Source organism: Camelus ferus, chromosome 14, assembly GCF_009834535.1.
Source record: "Camelus ferus isolate YT-003-E chromosome 14, BCGSAC_Cfer_1.0, whole genome shotgun sequence".
In the NCBI taxonomy this organism is placed as follows: domain Eukaryota; kingdom Metazoa; phylum Chordata; class Mammalia; order Artiodactyla; family Camelidae; genus Camelus; species Camelus ferus.
Window position 1 is genome coordinate 34,445,086 of NC_045709.1, and position 24,494 is coordinate 34,469,579.

At 42.2% G+C, this 24,494-nt stretch overlaps 1 protein-coding gene and 1 long non-coding RNA gene across 3 annotated transcripts in view; one reads left to right on the forward strand and one right to left on the reverse strand.

Moving 5' to 3' along the window:
• UBAC2 (UBA domain containing 2) overlaps positions 1–20,312 on the reverse strand; it is a 147,738-nt gene extending 127,426 nt beyond the window's left edge. Inside the window, exon 1 of one of the 2 annotated variants that reach the window (XM_014568171.2) lies at positions 19,869–20,312. In XM_014568171.2, the coding sequence (XP_014423657.1) occupies positions 19,869–19,899 (31 nt within the window). In that variant the 5' untranslated portion in view covers positions 19,900–20,312. The remainder of the gene's footprint in view (positions 1–19,868) is intronic. The other variant, XM_014568170.2, reaches the window with a different exon arrangement.
• Positions 8,234–20,101, forward strand: LOC116668650. The gene is made up of 3 exons (XR_004325883.1): positions 8,234–8,309; positions 17,251–17,252; positions 20,091–20,101. It is a non-coding gene; the product is annotated as an uncharacterized LOC116668650 (long non-coding RNA).
• Positions 20,313–24,494: the final 4,182 nt, after the last annotated feature.

Genomic DNA, 24,494 nt, shown 5'->3' on the forward strand with positions numbered 1-24,494 from the left:
GAACCTAAAAGCTACCAGAGCTCCCTGTCCCCCAGAAAAGGGGGCCCCCACTGCCCAGAACCTCAGCAGCACAGAAGAGCCCCTCAGCTGGGAGCCTGCCAACTTCAATTCTGACTAGGGCAGTTTAAGCCTCAGTTTTCCTTGCCTACAAAATGAAGAGACACTCCCTCAAAAACGTTACAAGAAGCAAATGAGCTAAAGAATGAACACAGGGAAAACTGCTCTAACGGCCTCAATCAGCCATCAGGGGAACTGGATTCCTTGGTTAAAGGCAAGCTCTTCCTTTATTATTCCGACAGGACCAGAGACGGAGCAGGGGTGACAGGTGCACCTTGGAGGGGCGGCGACGATCGTATTTCCTCGTGAAATTGGCCCCTTTGTTCATTCCTGCCTCTTCCTCACCAGCTCCTCGGTGACTCAACATTGCTGGAGAAACACATAGCTGAGCTGCAAGATTTCACTGTAGGTTCACGGTCTCAAATCTCAAACTGATACTCTCCACTGACCAGGATCTCTCCCGCTTTTTTCTAGTAAGTGTGCTCTCTCCTCAGACCTTCCTGCTCCATACACACAAAGGCTTCCATGTCACCACGTGAATAAATGAATGGTTTGCTTTGATATTCTCACTCATTCTCCACAATTAATACGCACTGACTACAAACCATGCCTTATCCTAGGCCCTGGGTACAGCAGGGAACGATGGACAAAGTCCCTCCCCTTGTGGTGCTTACAGTCCAGACAGGACAGAAAAAAAAATACACAAAGCAAGGAAAATATATATTCTGTCAGATGGAAATAAATGCTGCAGAGAAGTCAAGCAAGGTAAAGAGCGTGGCTGTGTTCTCCACCATGGATTTCCTGCTCCCTTTCCAGATACATCACTCCCAGGCAAATACTGAAGAGTCTTTCCCTCTGCCAATGCTCAAGCTGGTGGCTGTGCTATCAGCCAGATCCTAGAGTTGAAGACAAAACCGAACAGACCCTCCTGGAGGACTCACAACAGAGGGATACCATCAGTGAGAAACAAACCTGGTATTTTAGAGTTGTTTGCTACTGCAGCAGAACTAGCCTATCCTGGTTTGGGGGAAAACATAGTGCTAGTGGGGAAAGAGGGGTGCTGTTTTACACAAGGTGGTTAGAAGGCCCTCCTGACAAGGTGAAACTTGACCAGACACCTGAGGACGTGGGCCTTGCAGATACCTGGGAGAACAGTATTCCGGCAGAGGAAAGAACAAGTACAAGTGCTTCAAGATAGGAACAAGCTCAACATGACTAAGAAACAGGAAGGCTGCTAAGGCAGCTAAAAGCAGAATAAATGCAAAGCAGACAGGTAGGATATAAGGTCGAAGTCGGGGAGCAAACAGTCCTGCAGGCCATCACAGGACTTTAACCTTTTCTCTGAGAGTGACAGGATGCTTTTGGGGGAAGTTAAGTAGAGGAATAACATGATCAGACACGTTTTCAAAGGATTGCTTTGGTTGCTAAATTGAGAAGAGCCTACAGGAAGGCAAGCATGGCAGAAGGGAGACCAGCTAGGAGGCTATCGTCACAATCCAGACAAGAGATGATGATGGCCTGGACCAGGGTGGTTTAAGTGGGGGTGGTAAGAGTGATCAGAACTGGGATATGTTCTGAAGATACAGCAGGCAGAATTCGCTGGCTAACTGCATGTAAAGTATAGGCAAATGGAGAAATCAAAGATGACTCCAATGTTTTTGTTCTGAGCAAGAAGAACTGTTGCCAGTCCTAAGAGGGAAAATTCCGCCATCCTCGCCCTTACCATGCCTGTAAGATGTGGGCCCATCCTGCAAAATGCTCCCAAATCCCCATCTCTCCCCGCCCCCACCCACCAAGGCTCTACCCTCTACACCAGTGCTACTCAAATTAACCAGTCCAGAAGCTGTTACCATTCCATAGTCAGAACCAGAATGTGAATCAACTCACTGTGTTCCTCAGGGAGGAAGTCCTGCTATAAAAAAATACCACCTGTACTGAACACGTGCTCTGCTCAAATGTCACCTTATTTGTGAATGTCTCATGTAACTCTCTATCCGCTTTGTGCTGGTTTATTTTTTTTTCATAGCACTTATCAACAAGTGACTTATTAAATAGTGATTCACCAAATCTATGATTCAAACTGATTACAAAATCCATCATTATTTTAGGTGTTACTAAAAAAGAAACACTGTCAAATATAATCCTAAAATGACACCCATTATAAGGTACAACTCAATATTAGAAACACTAAAATGTGAAAAAATGCAATTTAGAATCAAGAAATACATTTCTTTGTGTATTGTCCATCTCCCTATCCTCAGTCTCCACTAGAATATAAGCTTCTTGAAGGCAGCAGTGTTGTGTGTATGTTCACTGCTGCAGTATCCCTCATGCCTATAACCAGATCAGGTCCTTAAAGGCAGTCAATAAGTGTCTGTCTAATGAAAGGTGACTGATAAATAAGAGATGCTCAATAAATACTGGTGAAATTGATGGGTAAGTGGATAAATAAAATGTGGTATGTCCACAGTAGACTATAATGAAATATATTCAGTCTTTAAAAGGAAGGAAATCCTCACATGCTACAACATGGATAAGCCTTCTGGACATTATGCTGAGAGAAGTAAGCCAGACACAAAAAGATAAATACTGTATGATTCCACTTATATGAAGTACCTAAGGATTCAGATTCAGAGACAGGAAGTAGGATGGTGGTTTCAGGGGTTGAGGTGGGTAGGGAGTTGTTTAATGGGTACAGAGTTTCAGTTTTGCAAGATGAAGGGTTCTAGAGACAAACGCACAACAATGTGAATGAACTTAATGCCATGGAACACAGAAAAAAATGGTTAAGATGGCCAAATTTATGTTAATGTATGTTTTACCACAATTAAGGCTAAAAATAAATAAAATATTTACTGAAATAATAACTGATCCTATTTATACAACCATTTATATTCTGCCTAGAACTAACTCCCTAAAAATACAGATCTGATACTTAAATCAGATAACACTACCATTAAGTCCTCCCCTAACGTAAGTAAAAATCAGATCCCAAAACCCTATGAGGAAAGCAACAATATACAAATGTCTAAGAAGTCCCACATCACAGGACAAGTATACAGTACAACTATGGACAGCAAGATTTATTGATCAACTCAAGATCTGTACATTTCACCATATGAAAATTTGACCCCCCCCAAATAAAGAACTTTAATTATTAAATGTTAAGCTAACAACATGTACACTTGAGTACTAGTAAGTGACTACAACTTACTCTGAAATGTATTAAAAAATAAGATGAATTGATGACATAGAGAACAGATATTTAATAAAGCAAATATGTAAACTGTTCATTGTAGAACGTAGGCGGTAGTTATATGGTGTTCATTATACCATTCTTTCAACTTTTCAGCGTGTTTGAAATTTTTCATAATAAAACATGGGGGCATGGCACACAGTAAATCACAGAATTTGAGAGCTGAAAAAGGACTTCAAACTACATGAAGCAAAAACTTACAGGAACAGATAAATCCATGAATATAACTGGAGTCTTCAGCACTCTTCTCTGAGTAATTAATAACACAAGTAGACAGAAAGTCAGTGTTACAGACTGATACATGCCCCCATTCATATGTTGAAGCCCTAACCCCCAATGTCACTGTTTTTGGAGATAGGGTCTTTAAAGAGGTAATTTAAGGTTAAGGGAGGTCATAAAGGTGGGGCCCTAATCCAATCTATCTTTATAAGAGAAGAAAGGCACGAGGGATGTGCACACACAGAGAAAAGACCATATGAACACAAAGGGGAAAGGCAGTATCTACAAGTCAAGGAGAAAGGCCTCAGGAAAAACCAAACTCGCCACCATCTTGATCTTCCAGCCTCCAGACCTGGGAGAAAACAAACAGTTGTTTAAGCCGCCCAAGCTGTGATATGTTATGTCAGTCAGTAAGAATATAGAAGACTTGAAAAACCGGATTAATCAATTTGATCTGATTGATATTTATAGACTTCTCTACCCAACAATAGCAAATTACACATTTTTTAAATGCATCTGAAACTTTCTCCAAAGTAGACCATTATTCTGAGCCATAAAACATACATCAATAAATTTAAAGAAATTAAAATCAAAGTATGTTTCCTGACTACCACAGAATTAAACTAGAAATCAACAACAGAAAGATGGATGGAAGATCCCCCCAATACAGCTGACCCTTGAACAACAGCTTTGAACTTCAAGGGTCCACTTATACACAGGTTTTTTTCAATACATACTACAGTTGAATCCACACATGCACAACCACAGCTACAGAGAGCTGACTACAAAGTTATACTTAAGTTTTTGACTCCGTGGGGGGTCAGTATCCTTAAATCCTGCATTGTTCAAGGGTCAACTGTACTTGAAAATTAAACAATATACTTCTAAATATTATTTGGGTCAAAGAGGGAGTCACAAGGGAAATTAGAATATATGTTAAATAGAATGAAAAGTAAAAGTACAACCAAGCAAAATTTGTGGACTGCAAATAAAGCAGTGCTTAGAAGGAAATTTATAGCATTAAATGCTTACACATTTAGAGAATGCTTATACATTCTTATATGGTTAAACATATAAGAATGCTTATACATTGAGAGAAAAGTTCTCAAATGAAGGTGAAGGCTACAAGCTTTAAAAAAAAAAAAACTAGAAAAAAGAGCAAATTAAACCCAAAGGGAGCATATGGAACAAAATAATTAAAAACTAAGATCAATGAAATAGAAAACTAAAATATAACAGAGAAAAAAACAATGAAACTAAAAGCTAATTCTTTGAGAAGATCAATAAAATTGATACACCTCTAGTAGGACTGATGAGTTAAAAAAGAGAAGTCACAATTACCACTATCAGGAAAGAAGGACAGGACATCACTACGGATCTCAAAGACATTAATAGGCTAATAAGGGGTTGCATAACATTGTGAAATGCACTTAATGCCCCTGGACTACACATTCAAAAATGGTTAGACTGTTAAATTTTATACCAGTCCTACACAACCTCTTCCACCACACAGAAAGGGAGAGAACACTTTCCAATTCATTTTATGAAGCCAACATTACACTGACAGCAAAAACAAAGACATTAAAAGAAAACAACAGACCAGCATCTGTTAGGAACCTAGATGCAAAATTCTCAACAAAATGCTAGCAAATTGAATCCAGCTATACATAAAAAGGATAATACATCACAACCAAGGGAAGTTTATTCCAAGAATACAAAGCAAATCAATCACTGTAATTCACCGTATTGACAGAATGAAAAAAAATGCACTGCACAACTCTCTTCACAACCTGTACAATTATCTGCTTACTCTATGAAATCAACTTTTGTCAATTCATGATACAAAACTGGCCACTTACTGCTGCGTACTTAATGGTAGGCTGTCCTTTTGATCTAATCTTATTACTAATATTATCCAACATTTACCGAACACTTCATAAGTACAAAGTTCCATTCTCCACACTTTCTGTGTACTCCTTGCTCCTGAGGCTCCTACACCTCAGGGCCTTTACACCTGCTACTCCCTCTACTCAAAATGTCCTCCCCGTGCCCAGCTTCTCCTCATCCTTCAGTCTTCCCTTTAAACAGCATCTCCTCAAGGTAGCTTTCCTGCATGACTTTTTTATTTATTTCATAGTATTTCCCACTTTCTGAAATTCTTCTTTGTTTACTCCTTTATCTGTCTCCCTCATCAGAAAGTAAACTCTACAAAGGCAGGATCCTGTTTGTTTCTCTCACTGCTGTATTTTCAGACCCAGAAGAGCACCTGGCACATAGCAGTGTTTCACTAAGTATTTGATGAATGAAAGAAGTATGAGGCAGACACCACTCTCTTCAAATTTATACATATGAGAAAACTGCAGCTCAAAGACTAAGTTACCTGTCCATGATCGCGAATGTCTTAGGCTGGGTTCTGTTGAAAGTAAAGGGTAAGACAAAAGCTGACTGGCAGGCAGTTTATTTTAGAATGTGATCCCAGGGAGCAGAACTGAAGGACAAGGGGAGGGAAACAGGGAGGGAGGGTCAAAACAAGGATTCATTATCAAGATGGTCACTGGGATGAGTGATGGATGTTTCTGCCAAGGGCTGGATCCTACAGGACCTTCTCAGAAGCCTTGTGAACATATCTCAAAACTATCACCCAGGCAAGAAATACGAATGCATTTTTATCCACCATCCCTCCGAAGTCTAGAGTGGCCATAGAAAAGAAGTCCTATAGGAAGAATATGGAAATAACCTCTACCAAATCAGACTAGTTTACACAGGACAAGAGAGTAGAAATGAATGGAGTAAGAGGTGAGGCTGAGCACAAAGAAATGTTGTGCAAGAAGAGGTATCTGATCTAATGGCCAGGGAGTGGTAAAATCAGGTACAAACCCTGATAATCTGACTACAAATAAAACAGCTTCCTATGCTGCATGCCACAGAGCTCCATGGTCCAAAGGGATTTTCACCTGCCTGGTGGGTTTTAAGTGAAAGACATGTACAGTCACAAACAGCAATAACAGCAATCAAAGTGGTCCCCTGCTTAACAAAAATTAATGCAACTGTGAATGGAGACACAAAAAGATGACAGTTAGGGAGGGAGCAACACTGAGTGGTGGGTACCTATTAAATGCTAAGCCGATCAAAAGTTTTAAAAATAAATATAAACCTTCTGATACAAAAAAAAAATCTACATCTAGGAATTTAGCCCAAAGTAATTATCATGGATATACACAAACATTATGCTACAAAGACACTCATCACAGCATTGTCTCCAATAGTGAAGAAACCAGAAACAACACAAATGTCCAATAGGAAAATGAGTAAATTATGTTTTACCCATAAAATGGAATAATACTCAGTTTTAAGAACTAGGTTGTAGAAAAATATTTCATGCTTTGAAAAGATGTTCCTAAACAGTAAGAGCAAAATATTTCTCGTAGCATTACTATAGAATACTTCTAAAAAAAAGTTCATAAACACATGGGGTGTTTTAAGCACCTATCTGAATGATCTGTTCATGGGAGGTTTTAAATTTTTATAAAAATATTTTAAGAATTAGAAAAAATAATTTGGTTTAACTAGTGACTAATTCAGTAAAACGTTTGATTAAATCTTCATCCACTGAGGTAAGGTAGGTCACTAGCAATCTGCTGGCCTCTCTGTGACTAGAGCCAGGAAGTAGTTCAAACATCAGGAACCCAAGTAGTATCAAATGGAAGGTTAAAAAAAAGTCAATTCTCTGCAATGGATCCCTCCACTTTTGAAAATAGGGATGTTAACAAATTTTGAGAACAGACAATGCATGAATCTAAAAGTAAAAATGCAAACATCTATGGTAAAGACAACATAAAACACCAAAGGTTAAGATGTTTCCTGCTGGGTCATTCACCTCTTTGGAATGACCAAAGTACACAGCCACCTCTCTGCAGCGATGAATAGCAATCAGGCTTTGGTGACTGTGTATTATCCTAAAATAATTATTACAGTGTACGTGGATTACTTTATGCCAGGCACTGCACTAAAAAAAGAACTTTCTGTGTAATACCATCTCAGTGAATGCTTACAGTAAATCTGAGGCAATAATTAGTTATCTGCATACTCCAGGTGAAAAATAGGCTAGGAAAGGTTAAGTAACTTGCCCAAAGTCACAGCTAGTTAGTAGAGGGGCTGAGATTTGAACTCATTCTGCCTGACTCCAAAGAAAAAAGGTTTTCCTAATATATAAAAGGAAATCTGATATCTTTATATCATGGTCCTTGGTCCAAAGGGATTTTCACTATTACTATTTTTAGTATTTCACTTGTATATTTTTGGTTCCTCAAAAAGTTAAACAGAATTACCATATGACCCAGCAATTCAACTCCTAGTTATATATCCAAGAGAACTGAAAACAGATGTTCAAACAAAAACCTGAACATTCATCGCAGCATTGTCAGAATAGCCGAAACGTGGGAACAACCCAAAAGTCCATGGACAGATGAACAGATAAACAAACTGTGGTATATCTATACAACAGAATATTACTCAGTCATGAAAGGACACACGTTACTGACACAGGCTACAAAACAGAAGAATCTTGAGAACATTATGCTAAGTGAAAAAAGCCAGGCACAAAAAGTCACATATTGTAGGATTCCATTTACATGAAATGTCCAGAATTTAAATATCCACAGGGACAGAAAGCAGGTTAGTGGCCATCAGGGGTGGGGAGTGGGAGGGAGTAGCGAGTGACTGCTTAACAGGTACTGTGTTTCAGTTTGGAGTGATAAAAATGGTCTGGAATTAGACAGTGGTTGGTGATGATTGCACAACAATGTAAACGTGCTGGAAGTCAATAGCTATGCACTTTAAAATGGTTAAAATGGTGAATTTTATGTTATGTGAATTTCACCTGATTAAAAATATGCATCTTTTATGTACTGAAGACACTAACCACAGGTCTTGCAAAGCTTAGCCATGCAGGCTGTTACGGAAGCATCGCAGCCGAGGCTAGATTCAGGGGGTGGGGGTGAGGGGAAGAAAAAGGCAGCAACCCAACAACCCTGTGGGTCCCCACAAGCCAGCCGTGTTAAAGCACACTCGTCAGAAACCCCAGTGGTTCACACCCCAGGAGGGGGGCCGCCATATCCTGCCGTATTGGTCTCCCTATTTCTGACTACCTGCCTATTTCCTCTACTTCTCAGGGCTCCCACAAGAATGACCTGGCAGCTCATGAAGTACCGCCCTTAAAGTTTTTCATCAGAAAGGGGCTAAACTAACGTGTGGAAGCCCACAAAAATGCAGTAACGTGTGCACTGCAAGGTACACGTTCGTGCACCCCGCTTTCCTCCCCGGGCCTATGAGCTACTTCCTGGAAGGAAACTTGATGAAAATTATCGTCAGTGTCCATGTGATGGACAGCCAGTGCCTTCTGGTGACCATCTCAATAAAGTCTTTCCGTAAACTGCCTGGGAATCAAAAGGTCTCAAGTTTATCTTCCTTACAGTCAATTACCTACGATGGTTAGAATTAAAATGCTGTAAGCCATCCCTGAACCTGCCGCAGTTCCTAACACCTGGGGAGAGTCCGATGGTCTCGGGCGCCTGTCACTGACCGCTCCTCCCCCGACAGCTGGGCAGGGGGCCTGCCTGGTTCTAGAGGGTGGCCAGTGAACGCCTGTTACTGGACCAGTACTCGTAAAACTTATCAGAAATACAAACGGGAGGAAAAGCTAGGAAGTTTCCAGAAAAGAATGCCCAAAAAAGGCAAGAAGCAGGAAGATCTGCCCTCTAGATACAAGATACAAGATCTAGACATAGAAGGTATTTTCCATCTAAAATATTCAGACAGTGAGAATTAGGGTAAACAAAAAAGAAAGAGCAATAAAATTGATAAAGGAAGTTCTAGAACACAAAGGCTCACCTGCCAGAGAAAAGTGTGTCAGACCTGAACGTCATCAACCATGGACTTAGGCTCCTACCCTTTTCTCTTGATCCTGCCCCTTCACCGACACTACTTGGGTTTATCCTTCTTACGGAGATTTTATACAAACATGAAGCCATTCATTAAATGTTTTTTTTAAAAAGTAGTCATTATTAAAAGTGCTAATTAGCAAGGAACACAAGTATCATGAAATAACAATGTTAAAAGCCAAAAGAAAAAACTATAAATGTTATACATAAATAGTAAGAAATTATTCAACAGTAGGAACAACTCTGAAAAAGTGAAATTGGGAAGCTTGGGTTAGTTCTAGACCCATGCAATAAACTGTAAGAGAAAAGAAAAAAAATTTTAAAGAGAAAATGTGTGTTTATTGGCAAGAAAATCTGTTGTACATTTAAGCACCTGAGGAGGCCAGGCAGGTATCGGTGAAACACAGGAGGTAGATGGTCAAAAGTGTAGGATCAGTGGGGTTTTGTCACTTAACAATTCAGCCCTTGGTGTTGGCAGATCTCATCTCAAGAGCTAAGAGGAATCTGGATTTCTCTTGGAAAGACTCCAATTTTAAAATGTTGGAAGGTGACTCTCTTCCCCCCTACCCTCACTGCCAACACACATATCAAACAAAACACATGCGTGTGGCCTGTCAGTTTTCAAAGTCTGGCCTGGAGAATCTTCACTGAGGTGAATGCCTGCCTATCAGAGCAAAGCTAATTTAAGAGAAGGCCAAGAGCGGTAAAGGACAAGGATGGCGAAGGTGCTGTCCTAACGGCAACAGCTTCAGGACAAACCAGAGCTGGTTCTGTGATCCAAGACGTGACGAACCTTTAAATCAACCAAAGTAAACTGACAAGTAAGGACACCATACCTATAAAGACAAACACCAGAACGTCTGAGAAGATAAACAGGAGAGGGAGTTATCTGCTCAGCAGAGGTTTCAAGCAGACTAAATTAGTCTACTGGAGGGAAAGACGCAAACAGAATGTATGTCTGCAAGATGGAAAAACCCAAGTCTGATTTTAAAGCTTTAGTGATCCAAGGAAACTATTCCACTTCTGCCTGGTGAGAAAGCTTATTAAGAGAACCAAGTTTAAATCCCTTCAGGGTTGGACTTGTACGTGGCCTTTCAGCACTTAATCTGTATGTAAGCAGAGATGCTACTGAACATCTGTAACCACTGGTGCTGAGACTGGCTGGCTGGTGGGGACGAAAAGTCCCGCTTAAACCCTATAAAGATGAAAATTAATTCTAAGTGGATTCAAAAATCAAACAAAAGGAATGAAAGCAAAAAGACAGCTAGACAAAATTCCAGTTTACGATGACACTCCTACATCTATCCACTTTTTCTTCCTCCTGAAGTCATACTGAAATAAAACAACCCTTGAAACACTAGAGAACTGCCTCCTTCCAAATGAGTCCAGGGAACTAATCAATAAATACCATGACCTGGGAAAGAGCGTAAGCAAATAGAGTCACCCATCAGAATAATTTAGAGGTTTTCTCAAACTTCAGTCACTCCCATTATGGAACCACAATTTTTGCTATTTCCCAGGATTACCTATTTTAATATTTAATATTTTCCTTTAAAACACCTTACTATGATTTAGTCAAATAAACATTTTAAAGGAAACTTTACAGCAAAACCAGTGTCACTTCATCATCAGTAGGTGGTAACTATAAAAATAAACACCCTTTATTATTAAATTCTAGGTAATATTGTTGCTGACAGGAAGATCAGGCCTGCCTCCTGTTATCTACATTACAGTAGGAAACTAGCTGCTATAAAAGAAGTATTTCAGACTAGCACCTAACTGAGACTTCTCTGTTACAATCAGGAGAAAAAAGAAATGAAAAGAGAATTATTACCATACGTTTCTTTCAGTGGCCCTTCATGTTGGGCCCACATCCTGTTTAAATCATCCCTAGTGTAAATGTCACACGTGCAGGTGCGCGCCGGGACAGCTGGGTCAGGCCCCTGCACAAAACCCCACCCCCAGATACACTTTCACATTTTCTCACACACAGCCATTCATCGACAATCCCAGCTGAAAAAAAGGCTTTGCCCTCAAAATACAAACCAAGAAACTCTCTCTGAAGAAAGTGGCAATCTACGTAGAGGACGCTGTGAGGGTCTGAGGGCTGAGGAAGAGTAGAAAAGAGCGGGGGCATCTTCAGACTGTCACAGGAGATGCCCGCCTGGGTACCGGGAGCAGTGGGAGGGGATGTTAAGAGGAAGGGCAGCTTTACTCAGAGTGAGATTTACACAAGGAGGCAGGCCCACCTAACGTGGCCCACAGTAGGGGATTTTCACTGTTCTCTGCCCACCTGCTGCCCTACACATCTGCACCCTATACAGAAATCAGCCTATTCACCAGCTCTACAAACTTGGATGGAGCCTACAGTCAGCCCTGCCATTTGAGGTGTGGGCCTCTTGGGGACAAAGCCCTAACCACAAATAAAAAGAAAACCCACCCCAGCTACTTACAAATCCAGCCTTCGCTATGTACAGGAATGGCCAGGTGAGCATCTGGAAAGCTCACCCCATGTCCACTACAGGAAAACCCTGGCTGCAGGAGGGGTGCCGGGGGAGAAAACAGAAGGCTCCAAGAAGACAATGATGCAAGGTTCAAGGAACAGCAGTAACTGAGTGGGAACTTCAAGTAGTGAAGAGACATCAAAAGAAATTAAGAGACTACTTGAAGCAGCAGGTTTTCTGACCCAGGGCTATATTTTCTTCTATGACTCTAATCGCACACCTCGGTTCAACAATAAATACACAATCATATTAATGTAAATACAGCTGCGGTTATGATTTCTATATAAAATCAACCTATAGACAAAGCATGGACGGTTTAACTATCATCACAGATCAGGCTGTAAACACACAGGGCATATGCAGAACACAAATCAAGAAATAAGAGCACAGAGGTGGCACATATGTTCTTGGGCTAATTTTACTCATTTTCATAGTGTGGTCTACTGACTGTGCCAAAAACTGATAAATCAAAAAAATACGGGGTTTTATCCATTGTTTAATATTATAAAGGTAACCACTACAAGTGGTAACAAACCAAAACTAAAAGATGGAGAGGCTGGAGGTATGCAAATTTCTCACCTTTCACTATGAAGAACCTATAAACAGACCCAGTAGTTAACAAATCAGTAAACACATAATTTAAAAGCTGCAAAAGTAGAACAAAGAAAAAAGAACTTAAAAGTGGCTATTCCTAGTGAAGAGAATTCATATTATTTCCTTTTTTTTTTTTTCACTATATGCTTATATTCCTCTTATATTAACTACACACACACATACACTGGATTCACAGGGGAAAACAACCAACAAGAATAACTTCCAAACTGTTGCTGGGATTGAGAAGAATTTCACATTTCACCTCCTCCTCTTCTGCATAGTCTGAATTTTTAACAGCAGTAGAGATTGTCTTCACAAATAGAAAAAATAAGTAAGATACAAAAAATGTTAAATGAATATCTGAGAGATCTCAGGAGGCCCAGAACTTGAAAAAGAAAAGAGTGAATTTGGCTCATAAATAAAATTTATGAGTTAAATCTATTTTAATGACTTATTTATGAATGAAAACTTTATATAAAAAACTTCATGAATAAAATTAAAAAGCAACTGACAAGTGGTTAAAATATTTGCAACATATACCAAGACAAAAGCTAATACCCTTAAAGGGCTTTTACAAATAAATCTGTAAAATTAAACACTAACACTCCAATAGGGGAAAAAAAAAAGGCAAAGGACAGAAACAGTCAAATCAGTTTAAATATATATATATTAAAATGGCCAATAAATGTGAAAAAGGAAAAGAAGTTCACTTTCCCAGGCATTCAAAGAAATGCAGATTAGGACAACAATGAAATGCCATTTTTCAATTTCTCAATTGGCAAAAATGACTTTAAATTATCATGCTCTAGTGTTACAGTAGTTTGATGAGCTACACTGCTGACAAGTGTAAAGTGATACACCCTTTCTGGAAGGATTTGGTAATACAGATCAAAAGCTTTAAAATGTTCCAGTCTTTGACACTATGATTCCACATTTGTGATAATTTCTTTAGGATGAAGTCAAAGATGTGATCAATAACTTTAACGATATTCACCACAACACTGTTTAAATGGGAAAATACAGGAGAAAAACATTTTAATACATGTTACAATCCTTCAAAGTCATGATTCTATATCTAAGATAATATTAGGGGAACACAACGAAACGTCTATTTGAATGCCATGTCTGTGTAAATCCACATACACATGCGTCTGCATGTGTGTGTCGGAGAGAAAGAATGCACAGAAAAGCACTTGCATAGAAAAAGCCTAAAAGAAGAAGCGCTATCAGTGATAGTTATTTAGGAGGGACGGATTCCTAACCCTAACCCTGAATGACCCACAGTCCTTACGGCTCGCCCATCTCTAGAGTGGGATGAAGGTCCTTACCACAGCCTGGAACCACTGGACCTTGGTGGATCCATCAACCTTCCCTAACTGTATCTGACTCCAGGCTTCCTAACTCCAGTTTTGGATCAAAAAGAGTTTTACTCAAGGGAAAGTTCCAGCTCAGCTGAAAACTTTATTTCTCACTCAGATAAATTTGCACTGGTTCCCACGTCAGGGCTGTGTGAATCTTGGCATGATACCCTGGGTTCTGACAAGCCTCTGCGCCTTCAAAGGGCTGACTCCAGCTGTGTTGCCCTGAGGTTCACCCAGCTGTCCATCCCTACAGTCTCCTCTCACTACTTCCCTCTCCCTCTGGTTGACTCCTTATCTCAGCAAAATTAGGTCTGGGCCTTACTGACCCAGTGAAACTGCTGTTCGTAAAGTATCAACAACTTAATGCCAAATCCAGTAGACCCCGAGGATATGAAAGAAACCAAGAAGATGTGGTCAGGAGGTATGAAGAAAAAGTCAAAGAATAAGGAGTTTTAGGAAAGTACAAACTACTAGGTATAAAATAAATAAGATACAAGGAGGTAATGTACAGCACAAAGAATATAGCCAATATTTTATTATAACTTTAAATGGAGTATAACCATAAAAATATTGAATCACTGCTGTACACCTGAAACTAATATCATATTGTAAATCAACTATCTTTCAACTAAAAAAAAAAAAGAATCAGAAAAATTCATCAAGGCCAGTGCAAGAGAGCGTTCCACTAAGGTAAGGATTGAGAGGCACCCATCAGCTCTGTGGACAAGGAAGTCCTTGTCACCTTGTCTTCAGTGGTGCGGGGGTGGAAGCAGGCTGCAGTGAGCCAAGAACAGAGTCATGCCACAGTGGATGACCATCAAACAGCAGCTGGTTAACTACAGAGGCCTGAAGAGCGGAGGGCAGTGAGAAAGGGAAAAAAGTGAAGACATCTTTCAAGAAGCTTGGTTGGAAAGAAGAAACAGAGTAGTCAGCAGTTGGGCAGGTACAGGATATGATTAATAGATGGAGTGGTTATGCTTCTGTATTTTTAAGAACAGACTCCAAAGAAGGATCCAGGAGAAAATACTAACCCTAACCGAGTACTCACTAGGGCAAAACTCTAGGAGCTTTACACACAGTCAATCTCTTAATCTTCACAAACCACCCAACAAAATAGGGAATAATATTATCTCCTTTCCACAGATAAGGGATCTGAAGTACTCTGGGGGTCTCTGAAGAGCCCACAGGAGAAAGCATCACCTTTAACCACATGCCAAGCTCAGTCTCTCAGATGAGAGAACGAGGGATGTCACTAGAAAAGGCAGCAAAGAATGAGTTACGAATAGGCGGGGGGCGGGCCTCAGTAGGAAAAGGGTGCCTCATTTTTTTAGGATGGAAAAAAGGAACACATTTTGTATGCCTGACAAACTCTTACTCATTCCTCAGAAATCAGCTCAAACATAGCCTACATTAGGAAGTGGACACTAACAACTGTTAGACAAGTTAGGGAGGAGACGTGTCCAGGTGATGGACCTTGGATTTGGACAGGTTAAGAGTGGATGGGCGAGGGAAGGGTATAGTTCAAGTGGTAGAATGCATGCTTAGCATGCATGAGGTCCTGGGTTCAATCCCCAGTACCTCCTCCAAAAAATAAATAAGTAAACCTAATTACCTCCCTCCCAAAAAACTTTTTAATAATTTTTAATTAAAAAAAAAAAGAGTGGATAGGCAGAGACTGGGAATCGTCTTGACAATTAAAGGGGAAGCACACAGGGAGATAATCAAATCCAAGAAGTGCAACTGAGCAATCGTGCCAAGGACCCAGCCTGGATCAGACACCACTCATTAATACGAGGTTGGGGTTTGCTGGGTGAGGAGAGCAGGACAGGGGTTCCAGGTCACTCACTGAGAGTCTTGATGAGAACGTGGGTAATTAACCACGGTTTCCAGACTGGATGTGGAAGATGCCAGAACTGGGCTATAAACTGGAAACAAGAGGAACGGAGTCTGGAGAGCAGAGTCACTGTGGTGAGAGTGAAAAAGCTGCAGGAGTTTGTTTACAATGAAAGAGGGCAAATCAAATTAGGTTGAGTAAAGACAGTTTTCTCCTAAAGAAACACCCCTCTGCCTACTTCGCCACCTCCTCTTTCTCCACCATGCCTTAAATATTGGATTGGAATTGCTTGAAGTCCAGTCCTCAGCCTTCTAACTCTCTTCACTGCTTCCAGTGTCCTCATTCATATCCACGGCATAACTCCCACCTAACCATCCATGTCCAGTCCAGCTCCCTCTCTCCAGACGTCCCCTGGGTGTCTCCCAGCGGACTTCACAGACCCTTCGACATTAAACATCTTCCCCCCAGATAAGCTCCTCCCTCTCTCCGCTCTCTACCTCAGTGAACAGCACCTGTCTACCAGGCTCACCTTCGACTCCTCTTTCTCCGCCACAATCCAATAAGCTCTACTGACACAAGATACCTGCCTACACATCCTCAGAATCCTCCTTCTCTATCCTGTCCATTCTCACCGCTACTCCCTTCACTGGGGTTGTCGGCATCTCCCAATGGCCATCCTCTCACCTTGATCTAAACCTATTTGTCCATTAGAATCCCCCCTCACCGAAGTTTTAAACATTCAGATTTCTGATGCCCAGGTTAGCCCTACTGAGTCGGACTCTCTGGGGATGGGACTCAGGAATCTGGACATTCAGAGAGCTCCATGGCTGCTTTTATGTGGCCAAGATACAGACACTATGTGGAAAATAATGCTCGGACCCCCAACAATCATCTACTGTCTTGCTTCCCATGGCAACGTGAAGCCTTCCCAACCAGAGTTCTAGACTGTCACCTCCTTCTGCTTCCTGGCCTCTGCTCTACCACCTAGTCCTGTCTGTGCTCCTGGAGGGGCAGCTGTGGCCATGCCTCCTCTTCTCCCTCTCCAGGTTCCACCGCCAGCTCTGGACTCACCCGCCCTCTGCACGATGTCACCGCACACCTCTGGGCAGGAACTGCTCTCTTCAGTGTAATTAATAATCCCCAAATTCATTACCTCCTGCCTCTTTGCCAGGCCCTGCCCAGGCTCTGTCCTTCACAGAGGCCCTCTCCCCACCTGCATGCCTGCCAAACCCTCACGAGTCCCTCAAAAATCAGCTGAAATACCACCTCTACTGGAAGTCTCAACGGTGCCTCTCCCCCAGCAGCCCACTCCCAGCAATAAACCTGCAGCACCAAGTACAGAAGTTGTTTCACTGCTTTTTAAAACATTGTCCCACTAGACACTGAACTCCTTGAGGGTGGGAACTATACCTGGAATACATTAGCCTCACAATTTATGTTGGTAGAGTTCATTGTTACACAGTGAATTCACTGTAAAGTGAGTAAGTCGTGGGAACACTTACCAATAAGTGTAAGAAGTGATCCATCTATTACTCAACACGTCTGTCGTTGAGTGCTAGCATTGGTCTCTAAGCAAGAATCTAAAATAAGGCATGAACATGACTCCTACGCACTTTTACCCAGTCATAATTACCTGACAGGGTGGACAGCAATACAGTGCCAAAGACATGGTCACACGTGCCCTTCCCTTGACTTACTGCCCTGGCAGCACCAGCTTTCTTTAGTACCTGGACAACGCCTGGCGGTGCCTGTGTGCGGGTCTTTGTGCTGGCTGTCCCCTTCTGCAAGATGCACACTTTTCCACTAACTCTGCCATGCTGGCTCCTTCACACTAGTTGGGTCTCAGCTCAATGTCCCCTTCCCAGGTATCCACCCCAATCACACCTGCTAGATAGCGGTCCTCCACAACCTCAGTCTACGCCACCACCTTCTGACTTTCTTCACAACACTTATCACTATGTGAAACCACATGATTTGTTGACTTACTGGATATTGGTCTCTTTTATTCTACCACTTTATCCTCTGTTCACAGTGTGTGGCTTATGTGGGTATTCAATGGACACTTGTTGAATGAATAAATGAATGAATGAGAGAGAGGAAAGCACATGTAACACAAAAACACCATCACCCACTAGTTACATATATGGGACCACTAGTCACAGAAGTGGGAAATATGCAGGCGGTAGGAAATGCCCAAGATTTTTCCCCTTGAAAAGAGAATGTTATTCACCACCCCTGGGGGCAGCGCTGGGCAGAATATTTGTCCTCAAGATCAGAACTCTGACTTACCAAAGGGCCACATGACTTAACTAAAGGAAATCACCTAGCAACGAAAAATTTCAAAGCAAAGAAGATTTCCCCACCCAGACTTGCCAAAAGACTGGTCCTGGAAAAACGGTGCCTAAACACCACTGTAAACACTGCAAACACTCAGACTAAGATTCGTCCAAGGTCACGTTGCCAGCCCACAAGAGATGCTCAAAATGTTTGTTAAATGAGCATGTAAGACATGGCCTTCTGAGGAATGGCCATTCCATCAATTCTTAAGCTGCGGATACATTTATTTTAGAGATAGAACAAGACAGCTGAGGAGTCGTCTTCGGCCTAAGTGTCTCCCTGGGCAGCCATTTGGTTCCTAGAATTCAATACTCATCAACCGTGTGCCATAGGTAATCAAGTACTACCTTCCCCAGAGTCACCTAGTGTCAAATTTGAATAAACTTTGCCAACATAATGTCTAATACAGCATAATAACCAATAACAGATTTTTCTTGCCTTTTAAATTTTTAAGTGGATTTTGGTCACCAAAGAAGGATAGTTCAAAATGATGAAATAAGACAAATAAAATTGAAGAATTCTACCATTAGTTTCATATCTACCAGTGAACGGTTCACAGTGTGATCCCAGGAAAATCATACCACTTTCTCGACTATCAGTTTTAACACTCATAATGTTCTTTATCCAAAGGGTAGTTTGGGGAAGATTAATTACCTAGTAGTTGTAACGTATCCTTGAGGCCAATGCTTGAAAGATGCCATGAATCAAATCAGTTGTGAAACAAGGCAAATCAGAAACATTAAACCCACTTCAGAATCTGAGGAAGATTTAAAATTATGCCTGTGGCCTTTATTCTAACTCACTCTCAGACTAAGACATGTATTCTCAGAAAAAGATTCCTCACATTCACAATAGCTAATATTTGGAAATGTCAGCTGCCTCTGTGCTCAGCAGGATTAACTTCACACGTATACGACATGAAGTACTAACGGTGACAAGTGATTGCAAAAATCATAGCTGTTCAAATAGTTCATTGCTGTCTTATCAGTGCCTAATCTCAGTGCTGTTTAGTTAACATACGATTAAACCAAAAGTCAATTAAGCCATTTCAGCGAGAAAAAGAAAGTTCTTTAAAAGGTTGTGTATACTTCTTCTCCCTCTATCTGCTGACCACTGCTGACACTCAGTAAAATACAGCAACATCCAGCAGCAATGTCCCTGCTTTCGTGCCAAAGTACTTTCAAACTTCCTTTCACTTTAAAGTACTTTAATCGGTCTTTGTTTGTCTAAAAACTCCAAAGGGAGACTGAGGGAAGAAAATCTATGTAACACTAAGAGAAGCAGACTTTGGAGTTTACATCTGGGGGAGAGACAGTTTGGTCCCTCTATAGCCTAAATGAATGGAGCAAGGTGGCTGGGAAGGGGGCAGGCTTCCAGCACCGCCTCTACCCGGACAGCCTCTTCTTTCTACCCGGCACACCGGCCGCTGAGGGCAAGGGGCCGGGCCAGGAAAACACCAGGGCAACCCAGCCCGACTCTAACTGCGCAGCCCACCTGCAGCTGCACCGGGAGCACCTGAACATCGCACCTGGGGTTCATATGTAGGGGCCTGGCGGCGGGACTCAGTCCCTACTCGCCCTTCCAGGCTGGGATAGGGGTGGTGTCCGCTGACCCCAACAGGCAGGAACTACCAAGGTTTTGGCACGGGGATGAAAGATCAGCCCCCAAACCTCCTGCAACACCGAGAGTACCCACTGCCCCTAGCCTCAAGGAGGTGCTCAGGGTGGCATGTAGGCGACAACCAGGATGGCGGCGGACGATACTCACAAAGCCCACTGGAGCCGGTGCTGGTGAACATGGTCCCGCCGGACTCAGAGCCCCCGCGGGGGACAGGGGGAGGGGAAACGGAGGTGGAGGGACTCGGCGACCGCGCAGGCGCACTGCGGGCGGGGAGGCGAATCCGGCAACTCCACTCCAGGGGCCGCCGGTGAAGGGCGCATGCGTGGATCGTCCACCTTCACCACTCCACCTCCCTTCCTGCCGGGGAAGGGAAGTGCGTCCGCAGCGGAAAGGGTCCGCCTCTACGTGTTTTTCCGACGGCCTCGGGTATCTTGGAAAAGCAGTGGGATGGCGTCCGAGGAGCGGGTGTAATTCCTGGGAACCGCAGTACTCAGCACCGCTCCCACGCCCCGAAGGGCCGCGAAAGCAGCGGATTCCTCTGGCATGCGGGCGCGGGGACATTCCTTGCGACCTCTAACCTCTGCCCGGACGGGACGCCCGGCGCATTCCACGCATGCTCAGTCTTCCGGGCAGTCCCGGGAGCATGCTCCCCGGCGGACTGTTGATGATGCGAACCGTTTCGAGTTCCGGCTGAGTGGGAGCGGTAGTTCTGTGGATGGGAGCGGAGTCGGCGCTGCAAAACCCTTCCTGTCGCGGGGAGCTTTTTCCCCCCTTTCGTCATGTCGGTCCCGCCTGAAGCCCCCACAGAAAGCGCCGAGAGTCGTGGTCCCTGGCCCCTCTCCCCTCCCATCCACGGTGGCCCGTGTCCAGGTGTCCCAGGCGCGGTGAGTCTGTGGCGGAGCGACTGTGCTCCCCAAACTTCTGCCCTGGAGTCCATCTAGGCCCATGCCATTTAAATTTTTTTCCCTTGCAAAATTTTTACTCCTTAGTAAGACAAAGTCACAGTTTTTAAAGTGAGTTTGAGCTTGGAAACGTTAATGTTACTGCGTCGTTAAAGAATACATATGGGGAAATGGACCAACTACGAGGCTAAACGAAAAGAATAGGCTACAAAACTGTGTACCGTACACTAAAAAGAAAGATACTTTTTGAGTACTTGTAAGGGCCAGGCACTGTGGGCCAGGCACTGTGCTAAATCTGAAATTTGTAGATCGATGAAACAGCCCCTGCCCTTAAGGAGAGGTGTCAGTTGGCCAAAATATTAACACGCTTATTTCTAGAAGACAAAAATGTGAGTGACTTACCTTCTTTAGGCTTTATTTGTGAAGTTTGTTCACAATCTTGAGATACGTTTTATGTTTAACTTTAGATTCATCCATTTTATATGACACATTCCCTACCCTCTAGGGGCTCACGCTTTCAAGCTTATGTCTATTAACCCCAATGTTGAAAGCAGATTCAACAGACAAAGCAAGGCAGATAATGATCCCTAGTAATTGACAGAATTAGTTATGCATAATATGATCCAGAGAAGAGACACAGTGGAAATATAGGCATGGATAACAGAAATGATATACAAGAAGAGTCTTGGGACTGTGATAAAGGTCGGATGACTTACACTAGTGTAGGGTTTCTCAACCTGCACTATGGACATTTTGGACAGGAGAATTCTTTATTGTAGATGGCTGCCCCCACGTACTGTAGAAGACCTTTTTCAGAGTCATTGTGCAGCAGATGGAGCTGCAACCATGTCCTTTAGTAACCTAGGATTGTAAACAAGTTAAAGTAGCAGCAGCCACATTAACACATCATTGAATTACTCATTGACAGCCTCAGTCACCAAAAATCTTAATGAAAGGCCCACAAGTCAGGGAATGTTATCACTGCTATTAATAAAGTTTAAATTAATGCCTTGAATAAAAGATTATCTTGTGAACTTTGCAATGACTGTGAAAATGAGTTTGACTGTCTTATCCTACATATAAATAAGATGGTATTCCAAAGAAAATTGTTTTAAAATATTTTATTTATTCTTTACTACTAACATGAATTTTTTGTTTCAATCAATGACAAGTCAAACAGTGACATCAAAATATTTTGAAGCGATTTGACATATATTGCATATGTATCAGAAATGTTAAATAAAGTCTTTAAACTGCATGATTGACATTATTAAAAAGGAATTATCATGAGATTTTTCAACAAACTTACATCATTTTAGGAGAAGCTTTCTTACCCAGAGCTCCAGTTGGGAAGTAAGCCCTCACATGGCTAAAGCTCAGGACAGAGCACCAACACCATTGCACCATCCTGCCTGTGGTTTTCTTGTTTTTGTAGCACAGTGATAAGAAAGCCATGCTGAGAAAATTACATATGGAAATCATGGTGTGGGGATTTTTTAGGGAAATGATGGGTTGCTGTGCTTTTTTCCCGCAGTCTTCCTTCAGCACCCGCCTTAGAAATCCATCACATCATCTCTCTAGAACTTTTTCTGTCTCTGTCTCTCTCTCTTTTTTTTTTTTTTTTGGATTCATCTGTTTTCCAAAACATAGTAAAGGATGTAGTTCCCCTGGGTCTAAGTTCTAGAGATGAAACATGTGCCCTAACATGTGATGGGATTTCGGAATGGGCCATCAGTTTTCTATCAAACTCCATTACTATCCCTCAAAACAGACGGAATTATTTTAAAGCAACTCGTATGGAGCCTGATTGTGAGACAATCAAACTTCCTCATCTTCTTCACCCTGACCTTCTGCTCTTTCTCGGAGACTAAGTTAAGACTACTTCTCTTTCTCATATCCTGCAAGCATGTCTGGTCTGTTGGTCCCACACATGTACCTTTCTATCCTCCACTGGTTGCTGTTCTGCTGTGCGATCGCTTTTCTATACATCCTGTGCGCCGTCACCTCTGATCTCGCATCTCTTCTGTACAAACTAATATATTTATAGGCAAATGCAAGCATTACTGCCTCCTAGTGTAGTCACATCCAGACACCTACAGATCAAAATATTTTCTTATAAGTTTCTTTGTTTCATGTCAAAGTAAATTAAAATTATGTATAGCTTATTTTTCTTAACTATCATTTAGGATATTAAAGACAGAATTACAGAATATTTGTTGTAAAAGGGAGAGTTGGGCCTCCTAGGATTGAGAACCATTAGACTAGATGGATACAATTTATGCCATGCATACAGTTGACAAACTGTAATTGGGCTCTGGGTAGCCTAATGTGAATAAAGACAATGCAGTCTTAGGTAGTCTTCAAAATTCCATATCAGATGTATAAGACTTTTTACGTCTTGTTTTTAGGTATATAACTTATAAAGAGGAGACACAGATGCTTTTAATTATCTTTTTTGGCATTTTTTATTGTAATGTTATTTTATTTTGGGGGGGGTAGGTAATTAGGTTTATTTTTAGAGGAGGTACTAGGGATTGAACCCAGGACCTTGTGCATGCCAACCATGCACTCTACCACTTGAACTATACTCTCCCCCTGCTTTTAATTATCTTAATCTGACCGTCCATAGTCTATAATGTTAACCGTTGGTTAGAATATTTATAATTGTTCACAAATAGGATTCTTTGATTCCTTATCCATTTTTCTTCTCTGAGGGTAATTTTGATCGAGTGGACGGGATCTTGCTTCTAGTACACTGCAGTAATCAGAGTGAAGTGGCTGCCGTAATGAAGGTGGAGGGGATTCCCAGCCTCCCACTGCAGGGTTTTCAGTACCGCACCCGTCATTTCCTAGCCCGTCCATGTTGTTGAAACAAATGGGGTTCTCCTCTTTAAAAGGGGATATTGGATATAATGCTGTTAGTTTGTGTTCTTCCAAAAGCCAACCGTGACATGGGGATTTGAGTGCAAATCCCACCTCTCTTTGAGAGGGGATCCTAGGAAGCATGGTGAGGAACTAAGGAGAGGAGTTGGGAAGACGATGGTCAGTAACGAGTGCGTTACCGCTGTGGGCACTTGAAAGTAAGTCCTACCAGAGACCTTCTAAGAGACTGAGCAGAACACACCTCAAAACTGTCTCACCAATGAGCAAGGAAGCTGGGCTGTTTCACACCAACTCCCTTTCTCATTGGACAAGGATTGCTCCTGGGGGTTACAAACCCCTGCTCCATGTGCAGGCCAAGCATACTGCTGCATCCAGAGAAGGCCCTCAGGCAGAGAGACACGTACTTTCGTGACAACTGTCCACTGAAGCTCTAGGTGACCTTCAATGTGAGCAGAGGATATGGTAAGGACATCGGCAGCATCTGCTGAAGGTGGAAAGAAGGAAGCGAGGCCAAATAACGGATTCCCCTTATCCTCTTACCCCAGGTCCCAGGGCAGGACCTTGTGGTGGGGCCAGCATTTTCTTTCTCTTGATAGATATGGCTAGGGTTTGATGCCATGAAAGTGACTCCTCTTGGACTATGATGTAGCTGCCCTGGATCCTTGCCACACTGCAAGCTGGATTTCAGGGCATCATCAAAACAGGAAAGACATGCCAAATGTCATAATTTCATCCCCTGCCCAGGTCATGTCTTCTGATGAAACTGCCTGGCCACCTTCTGCCCATCAGAGCAAGGCTAACACTCAAGATCTACAATACAGCTTCCCCCAGGGTAAAATCAACAGAAGTAGGAGCTTACTTCTTACCGGCTTACTCGGAAATATGAGGCTCATTATTGGTGCAAATGTTTAATTTTGCTTGTGCAGCTTCATGGCCACATCATGCTGACCAGTCATAGCACACTGACTTGAATTGATGTGTTCAATGT